This window comes from Protomyctophum bolini, assembly GCF_963924005.1.
Source record: "Protomyctophum bolini genome assembly, chromosome: 8".
NCBI classification, from domain to species: Eukaryota; Metazoa; Chordata; class Actinopteri; order Myctophiformes; family Myctophidae; genus Protomyctophum; species Protomyctophum bolini.
Window position 1 is genome coordinate 17,683,222 of NC_137869.1, and position 17,605 is coordinate 17,700,826.

At 42.4% G+C, this 17,605-nt stretch overlaps 2 protein-coding genes across 2 annotated transcripts in view; both read left to right on the forward strand.

The window, feature by feature from the left end:
* The first annotated feature begins 3,086 nt into the window (after nt 1-3,086).
* klhl30 (kelch-like family member 30) lies at nt 3,087-9,052 on the forward strand. Its single transcript, XM_080769564.1, has 8 exons — nt 3,087-3,193; nt 3,718-4,580; nt 4,688-4,868; nt 5,582-5,668; nt 5,843-5,998; nt 6,639-6,827; nt 8,302-8,447; nt 8,754-9,052. The coding sequence occupies exons 2-8, from the start codon at nt 3,807-3,809 to the stop codon at nt 9,000-9,002; spliced, it is 1,782 nt and encodes a 593-aa protein (XP_080625690.1). The 5' UTR covers nt 3,087-3,193; nt 3,718-3,806; the 3' UTR covers nt 9,003-9,052.
* Nucleotides 9,053-12,433: 3,381 nt separating this feature from the next.
* Nucleotides 12,434-17,605, forward strand: part of crocc2 (ciliary rootlet coiled-coil, rootletin family member 2) — a gene marked incomplete at its 5' end in the record, with an annotated part of 45,505 nt that continues 40,333 nt past the window's right edge. Inside the window, 3 exons of the mRNA XM_080770449.1 lie at nt 12,434-12,496; nt 13,677-13,833; nt 14,238-14,353. Of these exons, the coding sequence (XP_080626575.1) occupies nt 12,434-12,496; nt 13,677-13,833; nt 14,238-14,353 (336 nt within the window). The remainder of the gene's footprint in view (nt 12,497-13,676; nt 13,834-14,237; nt 14,354-17,605) is intronic.

The window sequence follows — 17,605 nt, forward strand, 5'->3', positions numbered from 1 at the left end:
TCAAATTACTGTACCTGACCTGTGTGATGTTATTTCTTCTAATTATTTCACTATGCAACAAAAAATCACAAATTTACTCTTTGGACCTTGGACCCTTTATACTGTACTGCAGGGATACTCAAATAGATTTACCTGTGGGCCACATTACAAAAATGGCAAGGGGCCAGGGGCCAGTAGATAAAATTACGACATTAATGATACTTGATAACTTCTCTCTTTCAATTGCTTTATTTTCGCAAAATGTATCAAAGTACAATGTGCATGCACACAATATGTAAATAAATAAATGTGTTACATTTTCTTGCATAAACACAAAGAGCTGTTTCCATAACTGCACAAATTATTGCACATAACATGAGTAGCTGTTATAATAACATAATAACATAACATGAGTAGCTCTTTGCCTGCCTGCCTGCCTGTCTGTCTGTCCATGAGTAGTTATTTGTCTGTCTGTCAATGAGTAGCTGTCTTACTGTCTGCCTGTCTATGAGTAGCTGTCTGCCTGCCTGTCTATGAGTAGCTGTCTGTCTGCCTGCCTGCCTGTCCAATTGTCCATGAGTAGCTGTCTGTCTGCCTGTCTGAGTAGCTGTCTGCCTGCCTGCCTAATTGTCCATGAGTAGCTGTCTGTCTGCCTGTCTATGAGTAGCTGTCTGCCTGCCTGCCTAATTGTCCATGAGTAGCTGTCTGTCTGCCTGTCTATGAGTAGCTGTCTGCCTTCCTGCCTGTCCAATTGTCCATGAGTAGCTGTCTGTCTGTCTATGAGTACCTGTCTGCCTTCCTGCCTGTCCAATTGTCCATGAGTAGCTGTCTGCCTGCCTGTCCAATTCTCCATGAGTAGCTGTCTGTCTGCCTGTCTATGAGTAGCTGTCTGACTGCCTGCCTGTCCAATTCTCCATGAGTAGCTGTCTGTCTGTCTGCCTGTCTATGAGTAGCTGTCTGCCTGCCTGCCAGCCAGCAAGTTGGTTAACAGAAAATAAATTGTTATGGCTGAGTAAAATAAAATACAATAAACACAATTTGCCTGAAAATAGATTACCCAGCTATGACCTTTTTCATGAAAAAAAATGAGTAGTGATATGGCTGACTGAGTAAAATAAAACAATCTACCTGAAAATAGATAGCTATAAGTGAAGATCAATTTCCGCAATTTCCATTTCCGCAATTTCCTCAATTTCCCTTTCCACCATTTCCGCAATTTCCGCAATTACCATTTCCGCAATTTCCGCAATTACAATTTCCGCAATTTCCGCAATTTCCATTTCCAACTATTAACTATTAAAAATCACACATAAGTGTGATTTTTATATTTAACATACAAGCTTCCGACAACAAACTAGAGCACTTGCAATGCACTTGACAGTTTAGGAGTTTGAATCTATGGGCAGTTCCCTCTTGGCAAATGTGTCTACCAAAGCTTGAGGAGCTTTTATTTTTCTTATGACTTATGTTTGGGGTCTACAGTGCGGCAATTGATATGCTCAAGTTACCCGAGAATGACCAGTCCATCAGTCCATGACATGAGAGAGTTTGTCATGAGTCAATCTTGATTACCTGCAGCCCAAGCAAATAAAGTAGCAATCAAACAGGTTAAGTGAAGCAATTATAGCATGCAGTATCAGGTGTTCTTCAACAAGTGCATTCAGAGACAGTCAGAAAGGATACGAGATCATATCAAAGAAGAAATATCTGGGAAAATAAATGTACGTATTCTGATTTTGTTACACCACAGATTAATGTGAAATCGTGAAAAAGACATTTTCAACCATTTATTTTTTATGGTTAGAAAATAATGACCATTTCTACTAAACATTTTCTCCAGAAGCAGTATTTGTTATAGTTTGATCTGTTGTCTTGTGATATCAACATGGAGCCAGCAGTATGGCAGGAGGTTTTTGTCAACTCATTGGGACAGACTGCTTGTCTTCACCAAGCTATTTTTAGGGCCTGCAGAGACACACTAGTAACACATGCATGTTATAGTTTGATCTGAGTTTGATCGTGAAAAATACATTTTCAACCATTTATTTTTTATGGTTAGAAAAGAATGACCATTTCTACTAAACCTTTTCTCCAGAAGCAGTATTTGTTATAGTTTGATCTGTTGTCTTGTCTAGCTGCATGCTGTAATTATCATTACAGTACTAAACTAGAAAAAGTGCTCCTCGGAGGAGCACAGGTCTTCACCAGGTCAGGTACTGTAGGCTATCTTTCCAGACTAAACTAGAAAAAGTGCAAAGCTTCACGCCGGAGACGCTGCCGGAGATTAGCTGCTCACAGACGGACAGACACACACGGTCAGACAGGATGCAAAACATAGTTTTGGCCGGCCTGGGCTGTGGATCAGCAGTCCAGGCACTTTGGCTGGTAATCCAGTCTGGCAGTGTGCTGTGGGTTCGACTCCCGATCCCGACGGCCTTTACTGCATGTCAGATGTCAACCCCCCATCTCTCTCCCCATTTCCTGTCAGACTACTTTCTGTCCCTCCATAAAAAAAATACAAAATAAAGACGAAAGCCACAAAAATACCTAAAAAAATAAAAGAAACATAGTCTCGGCCACGCTTTTGGCCTGGCGGAGACAATTAACACATTCTCACCCCTATGGTACTTCATCTATACAGTTGTGGTATGGTACTGTATTACAAACCTTTCAGAAATAGTGAAAAAATACCTCATCTACAATAAGCTCACATTGTGCTATTTTCCCGTTTTTTTTTTCTTTTCTTTTTTGTCTTTTGATTATTATTTTTTTTGTTTGGAATAAAATATAGGCTTATTTATTATTATTTGGAAAATATTTTGAAATATAAGGAATAAAGGAATAACTAAGGAAACGTAAAAAAGGGGATATTTGTTCTTATTCGTGACCCATAAAAATGGGTGCAGGATCTAAAAATGGGTCCTTCTGACACATTGTTTGGGGAACAGTGTTCTAGCTTCTTGAGAACACATGCATGTATGTATGTTCCTTTAACAGCAGGTGTGGACTTCCCCCGTCCCCCATGCATGCGTTACTAGTGTGTCTCTGGCATCTGCAGGCCCTAAAAATAGCTTGGTGAAGACAAGCAGTCTGTCCCAATGAGTTGACAAAAACCTCCTGCCATACTGCTGGCTCCATGTTGATCTCACCAGCTACACAGCCACACGCATTTCCCCGGAAATATGAACATTTATTGCCATCCTTTGCCTGTTTGGTGAGTCTGTCATTCCTTTCTTTAATTTCACAGCATTTTGAAGACAGCTAATGTAATTTAATGTAGGCTTTGGGGGACATAAGACATAATGACATCATGCTACACTGAAAGCCAAAGCTAAACTGATCCCACTGTGTGTAAGTAAACAAACTAGTGTGGTCGTCATGATAACATGATACCACACTTTAAACAAGTTAAACTTGTGGCTTTTCTTCTCGAGTGAATTAAGGACGACTATATCGGGTCATGAAGTAAATGGATGCTCTCAGAAGTTCTGTACAGTACATACCGTACATAGTGGACTGACGTGTTATCTCATGGGTTCTGTATTTGACCTATAAAGCCATACATCACTGAGCTGTGCATTTCTGTTTTATTATCAATTGCAATATAACATTTATGTTTGCCCTGAGGTGACCTTTATGTTAAGTTGCTTTTTTCTTTATTGTACTTGTGTACAGTAAAGTGAACTGAGTGAATGTTTTTTGTCAAATATGACATTTATTTTTGTCCTCCATTTGTAGGTAAACACTGATCTCAGTTGTTGACAGTTCCTATCCCTTAGCTGTCACAGGATCCCATACCTAAGGTCTGAACTATAAGTGACTACAGTATGGTTCGCAATGTGGACGACTTGGACTTTTGCCTGTCCACACATTCTCAGAGCATCCTGGAGGGACTGCGGTCGCTCTGCTCTCAGCCCAAACTGGTGGACGTGACACTGTGCGCTGGGGGCAGAGACTTCCCCTGCCACCGTGGCGTGCTGGCCCTGTGTAGCATGTACTTCCACACAATGTTCTCAGGGGACTTCGTGGAGAGCATCGCTGCCCGCGTGGAGCTGCAGGACGTGGACCCGGACATCCTCGGCTCCTTGTTGGACTTCGCCTACACCGGCAAGCTGACAATCAACCAGGGCAACGTGGAAGGACTGACCTGCACCTCCAGCCAGCTGCAGTTCCAGACAGTGCGGACTGCGTGCAGCCGCTACCTACAGCACCAGATGGACGCCACAAACTGCCTGGGCATCCTGGAGTTCGGGGAGCTCCACGGCTGCCCGGAGGTGGTCGCCAAGGCATTGGCCTTCCTCCTGGAGAACTTTGAGGCGGTGCAGCAGAGCGAGGAGTTCCTCCTTCTGGAAAAGGACAGGCTGGTGGCCTGTCTGTCCAACGAGGGGCTTAAGACGCACTCGGAGTCCACACGAGTGGAGGCCGCCCTGGCCTGGACCAGGTATGACCAGGAGTCCCGCCTCTGCCGCCTCCCTGAGCTGCTGTCTCTGGCCCGCCTCTCCTTCCTCAAGCCAGACTACCTGGCCAACACCCTGCTGAAGGACAGTCTGATCCAGGCCTGCCCTAGCTGCAAGGAGGCTGTTGGAAGAATTTACAGTGAGGTCTGTGAGTTCATACGTCATACCTTGCATACTTTGTTTCATTCATCATTGTTTACCCAATCTGAGTAGTTTTCCATTAACAATGGCGTGGCCCGTTCTTTCCCCAGAAGATGGATTCGGTGCCGGGGTATAATGACAGAGCCTCTCAGAGTCCACAGCCCAACCTGCAGGAGGTGCTGTTTGTGATGGGCGGTCGCTCTCTGGATGACGACGATGACGATGACGAGGAGGAGGACAGAGACTCCAGACTCCTGCCCAGGAACTGTGCCTACTACAACACAAAGAACAGTACTACGCCTCTCTTTCTTACACTCATGTTTCAACGTTTGCGGCGGTTTTCTTGAAGTGAATTAGTATGGCCTTGACACGTCTTACAAAGATTATATGCTCAGTAGAAACAAGAATGCAAGACTTTTAACAGGAAGCACATTCATTAAAATGAACAGCGATAGGATGATTTGTGTCGACTATAGTCTCTAGAGAAACTAGACTATATTTTTACAATATTCTGACACGGTCAGGGAGGCTGAAAATAATCGCTATACTTACTGTTATGTAGTATAGGATTATTAAAAGAGTAAACTAAGGGGACTAATTAAATCAGTGAGGGAGATACTGTGGTAATATTTGGTACTGAAGGTGTCTAATAGATCCTAGGCCAGGAGTCCTGAATCCATGGTAAAACAGTGGTTTTATCAGCAGCAATACAATTTACAATTTAGGCATTTGGTAGATGCTCTTAATCTCTTAATCCAGAGCGATTTACAATAAACAGGAACAAAATACTATTTTGTAAATGGATTAAAGTTAAGTCAACCTTACAGCTTTTTTATGTACTGTACATGACGTGGGCCTATGTGGTCCAATTTAACAATTATTTTAGTCTTTTGACCCAAGTTTGAAAACAGAAATGTATTTTCTTTGCTTTTACTGTGTTCCCTGTTTCATGTCACTTATTGGATAACCTTATGTAACTTCTCTCCCTCTCTGGCTCTCCACAGAACAGTGGCATCTGCTCCCTAATTTCCCCAACCCCAATAAGTGGGGTTACTCCATGGTCTCGCTGAACAATGATGTCTATGTCACAGGTTGGTTGAGTGCATGTAGCCCTTCAAAACACATAAACTTTATATGTGGAAATGTGGGCAAAGTTAGGGGGGCAGGGGAGCATAGAGAAAATGGTTTTGAGGAGACTAGCTTCTCTTGTGCGGAATGTAATGTATCCACAGACTGGTGACAGGGTGCCATTGTCCGTCTGACAGGCGGCTCGCGAGGTTCAAATACCAACACCTGGTCGACCACAGAGACCTGGAAGTACATTACTGGAGAGGGGAGGTGGGTTACTGTGGCTCCCATGCTTCGACCTCGAACTAACCACACCTCGGCCACACTGAACGGAGAGATTTACGTCATCGGAGGTAAGAAAATAAATACAGAGAACAGCATGATGCCTTAAAGCTGCAGTGTAAATGGAAAGCTGTCATGAAACTCCATGCACGCATCTGCCCTTTCATGACCCGATAGCAACACGTTGTGAGCTTGTCGATTCGCTATTTTCGAATAGCTGAAGTATAAAATAGTTTTAAAGTACAGTAGTTAAACGTATTTTTATGATTACATAATTTTGCAGTACAGATGTTCATGAAAGTTGGGCGAGGGAATGATCAGTAGGGTCTCCTGAAGAGATGATAATTTTTTGTGTAAAAAACTAAAGGTCAGGGATGGTAAAGATCAAGAATGGATGGGGGATTTTCATGTAGCTTGGTGAAAACGACCAGTAGACTGCCCTGAAGAGATTACTCAGTTTACTGTTGATAAGTTCCAAAGTTAAGCGTACGATTGAGTTACATAGGGCAAGATATGTTAATGCAGTCAGATGCATCTCCCAGATGCATTGTTTGTTTTTGTCTTACATTTTAAGACCAATTTCATAGTCAGACTGACAAATGTGTGGCTGCTGTTGCATTTAGCGCTACAAAACGTGTTACTTTTAATATATTTGATACTGTGATCCAGCTGGCGTAAGTACTCATACCATGTTCTTTTCCCTCCCAATAGGTACAACACTGAACTATGTGGATGTTGAACACTATGACCCTTACAATGACACCTGGGGCAACACATGCCCCGCCTTGAGATATGTGACTAACTTCACTGCCACAGCGTCCCACGGGAAGCTCTATGTGATTGGCTCATGTGCAGTGAAGTACAATGCCTTAACCATGCAGTGCTACAACCCTGTTATAGGTATGGATGATCAAGTGTTACATTTTTGATGCCCAGCTTTGTGTGAACACAAACATTAGCTGATGATTGGTTGATCACCTCGTGGCGATGATTTGATTGGCTGAGCAAAGTACATATTGAAGATAAAAGTGAGGGCAGGATAGTGAAGACGCCAAAAGTGATTAGCCGGAATGACATTTGTGATGATTTGATTGGCTGAGCACGGAATGTGATGCATGATGAGAACAGCACCCCTCACTTCACACAAGTGTGATTTTTTTGCTTTTGAGGTGCGCTAGCGCCTCCTATATGCAGCTTGACCCATATTATTTCTCAATATTTGCCATTGACAATGAAAGTAAAAATGTAGTCAAAATGTCCACCATACAGGTATTCTGATTGGCCAGTATAGAGATGATTCATGATCATGTATGATGATAAGAGCGCCCCTCACTTCACACGGGTGTGATTTTTTCCATACAATTTAGACATTTATCAGATGCTCTTATCCAGAGCGACTTACAATATCAGTATGTTGAGACTATAGGATCCAGGTAAACAATGGACCTAGCATCTGCTTAACATGCAGTCAAGAAAAACAAGCACAAGTAACAAAACATGAGAACAACTGACCAAGGTATGTCTGCATGGTAGTCATATCTTGGTCAGTTGCTACTTGCTAGCATCTGTAGATCTGTACATCTGTGAGTGGCAAATCGAGTGGCAAAGTGAGTTTAACATTTTTTAATGTAGTTTAATGCAATCAGATAGGACTTTTCTGTTTGGGTGTATTTATTTATGGTCTGTCACGGCCAGAAAGACGTTTTTTTGCCACTCAGTACTCAGTAGCCAGTAGGCATTCCCACATAACGTCTAGGTATGATGATCATGTCACGCGCATACCCTCTATTGAGCACAAGGTCAGGAAGGGGTACAGTAAGTGTGAAAATGATTGTATGCAATCGCTGTGATTGTATCATCTTATACAGTAAATGGGGTGTACAGTCATTTATATTTATTGTTAGAATAAGTGGATATATTCCAATAGTAATCATTGCAGGCATCTCCAGCTCTTTAGAACAGAAAATATTCAGGTCCAACTTTATCCCAGGATACAGGATAAACGTTGGAAGTGATGAAACAAAAACATTTCCTGATTGGATTACAGTACGCTGTCATCCCAACCTGAAAATGTATTATCTGTTTACTGGATGGGGAGACCCCTATTACTGAGCAAACACAATATAACAACAATGATTAGAATATAGAGCTTTAACATTTCAGCTTTTATTTTAGCAAAGAAAACACGATATACACCCTCTTTAATACTAGAAAGACTGATACGGTATTTGTTCACTACATTTCCATTTACCACTACTGAACCCAGCCATACAATAATAGTATTTATCTTTTAGCAAGGAGATTTGTCTTTTGTTATTCTATTAATTGGAATACGCCTGTGTTGTTGTTTATGTTTTTGTTTTTTATCTTACAGATAATTGGAGTATCATCTGTTCACCCTTTATCCCTAAGTACTTATCCTCTCCTCGGACTGTTGCCATGGACGGGATCATTTACCTGGTCGCTGACAACACTAAGAAAGTGTATACTTATGACCCTGAAGCTAACATCTGGCAGAAGGTGAGGGTGACAAATCCTTTTTGAAAATACCCAATATACAATGCGCTTGAAGATCGGCTATTTTCTAAAAATCTTGAAAACATATTATATATATATTATATATAAAATATTAACAATGTTATTCGTGGCACAAAATATTTTCACATGGGGCGTCTATGACCAAACAAATACAACAATAATTTGGGGGTGTCCTTGACATGAAAATGTTTGAGAACCACTGCCACATACGTCATTGACCAGGGTCCCCCCAGGGGACTATACTATACTTGTATTATTCTATATCCTGCAATGTTGTTTTGTGTCCAGATCCAGTTTCTTCACATGCTCCATGAGAACGGAGGCCTGGTGCTGGTGGATGGGCAGCTGCTGGTCACAGGAGGACACTGGAAGGGCATGGAGGGGGACTATGGGGTAGAGGTGGAACTCTACAATCGCACCACCAATACTTGGAGGGTGGAGGGCTTCCTGCCCAGACTGTGGTTCTACAGCGGGGCCTGCAGTGTTTACCTAGACCCGTCGCTGTGGCACGAGCCCTTCTCTGAAGATTCCACTTAAAGATGGAGTGCCACGGTTTGCCTGGTGGGTGGTGATCCACCTGAACTGAAGCCGCACCCACAGCTGTATGATAAAGGGGGAGAGGTTAGGGGAGGGGCTGATCGTGTGATGACACTATATTACTGTTTATTTCATTGGTTTGACTGTGAAGGGTTCATCCTTCAGGAAGAAACCCTAAATACAAAGTTAATACACCATTGCACATAAAAACGACTCCAGGGTGTCTAATGAAGTACTGTCACCTCATAGACACATGAAAAACTGGACATTGTGGCACTCCATCTATAAATAATAACAAAGACTTCCTGACAGACTAAAGTCAAATCATTTAAAGGAGCACTTCACCCATCTTCAACCTTATCTTCACATACTTTCCCTTCCATACATAAAGAATATGAAATACCGTTCCCTGTCAGCCACTTGCAGTACAGCATAAAACATCATAACATCTAAAAAGCATCATAAAAATGACATATATTTACATAATTTGGACATGAACATTTAAAAACCCTATTTAGTCACTACTGGGCCACTGCAGTCGCGCTGCCATATCATTATTAGCAATGACAAGATTTGATCTTGTTTTTGAATTAAATGGCCACTGATGAGGCACATTTTCTCATTAACAGTTTTTTATTGCTTTTGCCATAAACATACAAATCTGTAACAAGACACAAAACAATGATCTTCTTTTGCATATCTCACAAATGTTAATTTAAAAAAGGGAAAAAAGAAAGAAAGAGCGAATATCAGAGTAAAATACTACAGGAAAAGGAAAAGAAAAGGAAGGGAAAGGGGAACCCTGCTGTCTCGCCTAGTGCTCCATCCACTTTGGTCTTTTTTAACCCATTTTGACCTGAGATCAGATTCTAAAAATGTCTGTTTTTCTGAAAAAGCTATGTTTCTATGTCAGTCGTTCTTCGATTTTTCAAAAATAGCAGACCTACAAGCTCATAGCGTGCCACTCGGTGGCGCGCTATGAGCTTGTATATCTGCTATTTTTCAATAGCTAAGGCATAACATCATGCTAACACCAAAAGGGGTTCCCGCCCAAAATGGGTTGGCACCTGAAGGCTCTCATAATAATCAAGGAAGGGGGTCCAAATCTCCTTGACTTTTTTAACAGACCCTTTAAGTGTGTATTTGATTGTCTCTAGTTTCAAGAAATACATCAATCTGGCTCTTTAATCCATCTGGTAAAGCTGGCTTTCTGGTAAAGCTGGGTGGAGAGTGTTGCTTCTAGCCTATAAAAGGAGGATAAGTCTCCTCGCGAGCAAAGAGTTACATGTGTTTTGCCTCGTATAGAACAGGTCTCTGTAAAGCACAAATGTGGTTGGAACTTGGGAGCGTTAAATATAATGAGGAACATTTTCAAACCGTCCACAGTCCACCTCTGACACAGACAGAGCATGGCACTGTCCCATAGTGAGCATTACTGAGGACCCATATGGAGTGGAGATTATGTTGATGAAATGGAAAGTGTATCTTTAACTCTGAGAGTGTACAAATGGACCATTACAGGTTCATTTCGTTACATGTATTGCTGCTCTGCGGCATACTATGTCAACTGATTAAAATGATAATTAAAAGTGCCTTCCGTGAGTGCTGGTTTTCTCTTTGAGAAATGTTCTTGTAAAGTCACTCTCTGAGTTACAAATGGGAAACATACAGACATCTCTCTGTCACCTGCATATGGAATGTTGTCATAGGATTAGAGGGATGACCCTAACCTAAACCTAGAATAGCGTCGTGTTATTTGAACCTCAGGTATTCTCATGTTTTTATAGGGCCCTTTTTGGCTGCACATACTGTTTACTTGTAATATATATGATGTTGTGATGTAGCCTACCTCTATGAGTGTTATATTGCTTGTGTTGTATATCATTAAATCTTTGTAGAGAATAATTTTGTATTGTTGATTTTCTTCTGTATATGCATTAACCGTTCACCCTATACAATTCATACATGATTGATTGATTGGTTTTAATTTTGTGTGCTGTGTGCCGTGTCTTGCTACACCAAGGTTTTATGTTAGAAATATTGAGTATGGGTCCCCAGAATGTAGAAACTGCCGGATGCTAACTTGCATATGTTGAGCAATTTTCATAATTGGCATATGTGATAAGTGTAATAAGTGACTATGGCCGTTTTTAGCCCAATGAGTGTTTTTTTGCTAAACTAATGCTTGGAATGGATTCAGCATCATGAAAACCCCCTAGTTTGACATGTCACATGCTAAAGCATGATGACATTTTTTTTGGCCTTCTATAGGTTGGTTGTTAATGGTATGGTCACATATGCCAATTATGAAAAATTCTCAGCATATGCAGGTTAGCATCCGGCAGTTTCTACATGCTGTGGACCCATTCTCAACATTTCTAACATAAAACCTTGGTGTAGCCTACTCAACATGTCCGGGTTCACTCACAATGGGGCTCTATGGGCTGGCAAGTAGACTAATGTGGAAATATATTCAAAAAACTAAAATCATACACACAGTAGTATACACACAGTATGCACACAATAGGCTAATATATCCCTGTGGAAAAAACCCAAACCCAGGAGACAACCCAAACAGCTCTAGAAAAAAAAATAAAGATTGAGATTGATTGATTGAAACTTTAACAGGTTGTAGAGTAAGTACAGTTCGTTGAAAGCATCCGGTACCCAGAAAAGCACATTGACTTGTTAACGTTGGGGGGGGGGGGGGGTCCTCCATTTTCAATTAATCAATAAAGGTAGTTCCCATACCGGGAGTCGAACCCGGGCCGCCTGGGTGAAAACCAGGAATCCTAACCGCTAGACCATATGGGATTGAATAAATAACAGGACATTCGTCTTGTTCTTGAGCTCTTAACACAAATTCAAGACTCCATAGGCCTATAAGAAAACTCAGTTCAGCTGAGCTGACGCATGCTCAATATGAATTGTCACTTCAGAATTGGCAGTGAAATAAAGTGAATTGGTTGCCATATAGCCGGCAGTCAAATACAGGCATACAAGTTACCATACTTGTCTTATCTGTTGAGAAGTCATAGCGTTGTTGTGTGCTTTGTCCTTCGATCATTAACCAGCTCGTGTCCATCGCGTCTGTCCTGCTATGGAAACAACCAAGCCAGCATTCTATTTCTATGACAACGGCCCCGGAAGCGTCTTGTTCCCCCGACGACCTCGGCTGGGATTTGAGCTAAACTTGATTGGAAATCACGTCTCTGGTTTAGTGGTTTGTTGTTAGCCAGAGTTTTGTTGTAGCAACTCCTGTGTTAATTTGTTTGATCTATAATTAAGAGAACACTTGTTGACAACTGACTGCAAGTATAGGCGGCAGGCCGCTATTCCATGATTATAATTTTTTAGCTGAAGAAGCATTATTCATTTGTCCTGGCGAATTCACCACAAATGCTAGCGTTTATAGTGATAATACTTTTACAATGAGTTCACAGGAGGACAGAGCTAGCACAACATCATCACTTGGACTGGAGGCTGTGATACAGGTTGGTGTAAACTGTAAATTCGTTGCGCAGCTCACTCTGGTGACTCTGCATTATCAAGCATCCTCGTGAGGGAACACCAGGCCTATTGTTTTCATTAAGAATTTAAATTACAACTCTGAAAATGTTTAACGTAGGCCTACTTTATATGAAAGCAAAAGTGAGTCCCAGTGATTCCCAACCTGCTGTGCTCGGGCTCACTGTGGCCCATGGATACTTATATAGGCTATCAGAGCTAGCTATAGCCTACAACTTTCCTTGAGTCTTGACTGATCATTAAAATAAACATTGTGCTCTAAAAAAGCACTCTTTCAAGATTGTGGGCCCCCTGTGATGCATAAAGGTAACCTAGCCATGATTCATGACTCTCGTATTCATACGAGAGTCATGACGAAACTTCACCCTATTTTTGGCACTTGCTGCATTTACAAGTTTTCCGTATATATAAACATTCAGATTTCAAATATAAAGTACTCACATTTTGTCTCACGGGTGTTAGTTAGTAGCAGATCCAGCGATTAGAATTTCTGCATCCCGCGTTGTTTAATAAAAAGCATTTTTATCCGAGCTGTTATTTTCCCATTGGCTTTCAACTACGCGCCCCTATCGGTCGGGAGGAGGTTGGCACTCGGTGTGTTCGATATAGGTACTCTGACCGCCCTGCCAATACAGACTAATAGGCGAGTGCGCTCCCGGTGTGCAACTGTGGTTTTCCCAAACGAACCCCGTTTGAAAAAAGTAGCCGGGGCGCTCGGAGTCGGACAAAAATGCTTTTTATTAAAGAACGCGGGATGCAGCAGTGCTAGCGTTTGGGCTGCTACTAGCTAACACCCGTGGGACAAAATGTGAGTACTTTATATTTGAAATCTGAATGTTTATATATACGGAAAACTTGTAAATGCAGCGAGTGCCAAAAATAGGGTGAAGTTACGTCATGACTGTCATGATAATCATCATGGCAGTCATGTTTCAGGGCTAAAAGGTAACCTAGCCTAAATTGAAGTCATAAGTGAAAGATTTATTTATTTGTGTGGGTCCAATCAGATTATAGATATGAATACATAAAATGCTAACTACTTTACCCACGCGGCACGCCATCTTCCTATACCCGGACTATTATGTGTCATATAGTATAGTTAGCTCAGTGTCAGTGACTGTGGGCTGTGGGATGATGTTCTTGTAGAAGCTGGAGGAGTCTTTGCTCAGCCCTGAGGGCAGCCCAGAAGAGAAGCATCTGACACTACGAGGTGATGTACTGGACCCCACTGCTTCACCCACACCTGTCACCACCTGCATCCGGCAGATCATCACCCGAAACCTGGCTGAGCAGCAGCCTTCTGGTAGGTTTTTTTTTTGGCCCGCAACCAAATACATATCAATTTGCTGGTTCTTCACATGAAAATATTTTAGAATCACTGCTCTATAGAACACAGCTAAGAGAAGCATTTTCTATTATTTCACGGACATGGACGTAGTAGTACAGTAATACTTCAGAACTAGAAAAGTCGCAATTTTGAAAAAATTGCAAAGTGTGGTTGCCTCAATCCCCAATATAGGACCCTCCCAGTAATTGCTTAATCATGCTTTCATGTTGCATCACTTCTGCTTTCCCATGCTGTCAAAATCCTTTCATTTATAAATGTAAGTGACTAACAAATCAAATTCTACTACCCAATCTGTAGCCATCCAATCAACGTTAAAGTTGACCGTGACAATCTAGATACGATCTGTCCCTCTACACCAGGTGAGAGTCCTGAGGCCAGTGTAATGGAGGAGAACAAGTCCCTCAGAGAGCAGTTAAATCAGAGTCAGAGAGAACGTGAGCATCTGCTGGCCAAGCAGGACACTCTCACAGACAAGGTAAGGAGCCCCACTAGCCTCACAATCTGTTGTTGTATGTCAATGGTTCTCAAGGTGGGGTCCGGGTCCTTGGGGGGGTTGCAGGCAGTCCCCAACTGCCAATAGGAACCAAATTTACCTTTACAAATCTGTAACTCTGAAGTGAAAATGTAAAAACAGAAACAAATTACGTGTCCATTTGGTTCTCTTTATATACTTTATATATATAAAGTTTGAGAACCTGCCTCCCTGGGTGTTGCATTAATGGCATCCACAGCTCTTAATAGCTCGATTGGAAAATAGTCAAGCGACGAGCATCTATACAGACACAATTGACCTTCGGTGGATGGAAGTCGAGGCAAGGAGGTGGAGATTAGTCACTGCACGTATACTCCTAAGGGAGTGTTTGGTGGGATTAGTATGACAAAAGCCCTATGTCCTCCCAGTGGGGGCTCCTCACTGGTAGGTGATTCAGTAGGATACAACAACCGCAGTGACAACAGACAGAAGTGTGTGTGGGGAGGCTTGAATTGGCATAACGACTACATCTGGTAGAAAAAGGTGTAAAAAACAACAACAAAAACATTTGATATAATGTAAAGAAAATTAATATGAATGTGCGTTATATTAGGTGATTGTTGTTCTTGCTATTTTCCTCCAGAAAAGTGTAGATATCTGCAGCATGTATACAAAAGGCAGGGCTACATTTATCATAATTATTATCATAATATTATTTCCAACTGCATTTTCACTTCACCACCACAATTTACGTCCCATTTAGGAAAATTATTTTGTAGAGACTGAATAGGCAAATACTTTGTCGATATTGTCAGAGGTTGGTGCAGCTCTCTTGGATTTCGGGCTATGAAATGGATGGTGAGGTGAGTGTACAAGTTTGGGTTTTCGGGATGAGATCAAGAAAAGCCTGCCACACTAGAGCATTGACTGAGAAGGGCCGCATAGCTTTGAAATGGAATATGCTTACAGCAAACATCAGCGCAGCACCGCTCTTTCCAACAGGGAAAGCCCTTTGGAGTTGGATAAACAAACAGAGGAGTAAAGAAGCAGGTTGAAGTCGCTTGTGTCACATATGTACTGTATTTACTGCTGTAAAAATTTTGAAGCTGAAAATCGGAGGAAAAAGACAGGACAGTTGACACACATACTTCTGTGCAAGTGTGTGTGTGTGTGTGTGTGTGTGTGTGTGTGTGTGTGTGTGTGTGTGTGTGTGTGTGTGTGTGTGTGTGTGTGTGTGTGTGTGTGTGTGTGTGTGTGTGTGTGTGTGTGTGTGTGTGTGTGTGTGTGTGTGTGTGTGTGTGTGTGTGTGTGTGTGTGTGTGTGTGTGTGTGTGTGTGTGTGTGTGTGTGCGCGTGCATGTGTGTTGCTGGGTGTATAAGCCAGCAAGAGCGGTGGCTTATGAAGGCTTTCCTTGTGGTGCGTCCAGGCAGAGTCAGACCCCCCTGTGCCCATGAGGACCGGCGTCTACCTTCACAGCCCCCCGCTCCCCCCATGTCTACCCCTTCCAACCCCCTCTGCCTAGTGGCTGCTGTTTGGTGGGGGGGGGGGGGGGGGGGGGGGGGGGGGATTGTGAAGGTCAGTAGCCCTCTCCCCAGGGGCCGTGGAAGAAAAAGCTCATTTTTCATAGTGCACAAAGCAGCCATTTGTGATAACACTGCCTTCTTTCTGCGGCGTAAATCTAATGAAGCCCCACTTGCTTGCCTTTACTCCTGGAACTTATTTTAAAACCAAGGCTATAAATATAACTTAATTAGCGTGGTTTATATATAGCATATTTATGTTGTTGATGTTTTGGAGGTGTAAAAAGACGCCAAGGAGACTGGGGGAAAAAAAGCAAACAAGTGTTGCTAAGGGTTTTGATGTTCACACCGCTGGCTGCTGATGTGAGGTGTGAAGGGGAGGGGGGCGAGCAACCGCCAGATTTCCCTCAGCTGTTAGTTCGGTTTCGTCACGTGAAGTGGACCTGGGCACCAAAGACCTGTAATAGTTAAACGTGTGGTTTTGTCTAGTCCCACAAAGCTCAAGGGTCCGTGATGCACACCATGAGTTAAGTGACAGCCGCTGGCATCTGCCCACTTCTGTCAAACGTTGTTCTCCTTGCAGAGCAGCATTGGTCTTTCTGTGGTGAAGCAGCTATGCTAACAGTGTCCTCATCAATGTCCTAGAGAGCAACGCAGTGGCGTGACAGTGCTATGCGCTGCTACGGAGCTCGATTTTCAGTGCAAACACTATTTAGACACTCACTGTTTCTTTCATCTCCACATGCTAATCCCGAGTACACAATACTCCCCCAGATTGTATTGCCTCAGGTATCACATAACACTGGCGGCACGCAATCTACTTAATTTGTCATCCCTTTTTAGGCCCATGACAAGTCCAGTGTCCTCAGCTGCTCTTGTGTGAGCTGCCAGGCATTAAGTACAATATACTACATCCAAGTTTGGGACACGTTCATATGTACCATATGTTTCCCCGTCCTGAACTCATAACTGAGTGTGTTAACAAGCAGCCATTAGGAAATTGCCTTGATTCTGTGAGAAGCTGTCAGAGCCTTTGCAGCCATCCAGTCTCGAGACATTAGTGTTTGTCCCTGTCATTGTAAACTTCAATGAAAATTAAGCTTACTTAAGCTTACCGTTATGTCAGAATCTGTACATAGACCCCTGTAACTATTGATTTCCACTGCGTTCATAACATAATACCTTTTTTCTGTATGATCTTTAGGTTCAGTCGCTCACTCAAAAGCACTTAACTATAACCAGTGATTGTGGCTAGGGATGTCCCGATACACTTTTTTTGTTTGAGATCCGATCCCAATACCATAATTTCTGTGTTAGCCGATACCAATACAGAATACCGATACCAGTGTTATATAGTGTGAATAGCTATCGAACTGGTATATATCTTGTGTTGTGCACTCAAATGTGCACTTGCAGTTTGGGCAACTCAAAACAAGCTCCACATGCCGCAACATTTTATTTACTTGCCATAGTGTCAACCCCTTACCCCTGTGTCGGATCGGTGGTTAGACTGGCATATTCACAGATACCGATATGACCCGATATTTCCAATACCGGGACATCTCTAATTGTGGCCATAGTGTAACGCTAGCCCATTGTGCCAGCATAGGGCAACATGCATGCATTATAAACAGACTACTAGTCTCTCGAGACATACTGTTGACTCATGCCTCTTTTAGACGGCGACCATCTCCAGATAAAATGTCAAAGTCCCGTTGCGTTCTCATTTTTATTG

What these genes read in the sequence shown, in the direction of transcription:
- klhl30 (XM_080769564.1), top strand. Translation starts at nt 3,807, where the DNA reads ATGGTTCGCAATGTGGACGACTTGGACTTTTGCCTGTCCACACATTCT. An exon ending in GTGCTACAACCCTGTTATAG is followed by an intron (nt 6,828 to 8,301) that starts GTATGGATGATC and finishes TTTATCTTACAG; the next exon opens with ATAATTGGAGTATCATCTGT. An exon ending in AAGCTAACATCTGGCAGAAG is followed by an intron (nt 8,448 to 8,753) that starts GTGAGGGTGACA and finishes TTTTGTGTCCAG; the next exon opens with ATCCAGTTTCTTCACATGCT.